The sequence below is a fragment of the Sinocyclocheilus grahami genome, unplaced genomic scaffold, assembly GCF_001515645.1.
Source record: "Sinocyclocheilus grahami isolate Dianchi unplaced genomic scaffold, SAMN03320097.WGS_v1.1 scaffold65902.1, whole genome shotgun sequence".
Taxonomy (NCBI): Eukaryota; Metazoa; Chordata; class Actinopteri; order Cypriniformes; family Cyprinidae; genus Sinocyclocheilus; species Sinocyclocheilus grahami.
In genome coordinates, this window is record NW_015528206.1 from 1 (window position 1) to 764 (window position 764).

Sequence of the window (764 nt, forward strand, 5' to 3'; positions counted from 1 at the left end):
CTTTGTTGGATTTCGAGTGCATTACTACTTGTTTACAGATCAACCAGAATCAGTTCCTGAAGTGAAGATAGGTGAAAACCGTAGTTTGACAGTTCGAAAGGTTCAGAGTTTGAACAGATGGCAGGACATCAGTATGGGCAGGATGGAAAAACTGGAAAAACTAATAGAGAATGAACTGGCCAGTGAGGCTGACTATATTTTCTGCCTTGACATAGATACAAAGTTCTATGGCCATTGGGGTGTGGAGTCTTTAGGTCGTCTGGTAGGCGTGATACATCCTTGGCTCTTTGATACTCCAAGGAATCGATTCACATATGAGCGTAGACCAGAGTCTCAAGCATACATTCCAGCTGAGGAAGGTGATTATTATTATGCTGGTGCTGCATTTGGTGGCTCATTGGAGGATGTATACCATCTCACCAAAACCTGCAGGGAGCAGCTGAGCATTGATGCTGCAAACTCCATTGAGGCGATATGGCAAGAGGAGTCTCACTTGAACAAGTATTTCCTTTTGAACAAACCTAGTAAACTGCTCTCTCCTGAATATATGTGGCGGGACATCAATGAAAGTGCAGCCCAAATAAAAATAATTCGCTTCACTAATGTACCTAAAAACTATGCTGAAGTTCGTCCAAACCCGTAGCAAATGTTGCCAGTATTCAGCTACACTGACATGGTGTGTCCTCACAGGTGTCAGTTTATAGCATATTTTTCATATATTTTATGTACTGTATCCACTTAAATTAATTAAACTCTGACACAGT

At 41.5% G+C, this 764-nt stretch overlaps 1 protein-coding gene across 1 annotated transcript; it reads left to right on the plus strand.

The window, feature by feature from the left end:
- Positions 1–4: 4 nt before the first annotated feature.
- Positions 5–685, plus strand: LOC107581033 (histo-blood group ABO system transferase-like; the record flags this gene model as incomplete). Its single annotated transcript, XM_016266621.1, has 1 exon — positions 5–685. A coding segment is annotated over one exon (639 nt), but the record flags the coding sequence as incomplete, so codon positions are not given.
- Positions 686–764: the final 79 nt, after the last annotated feature.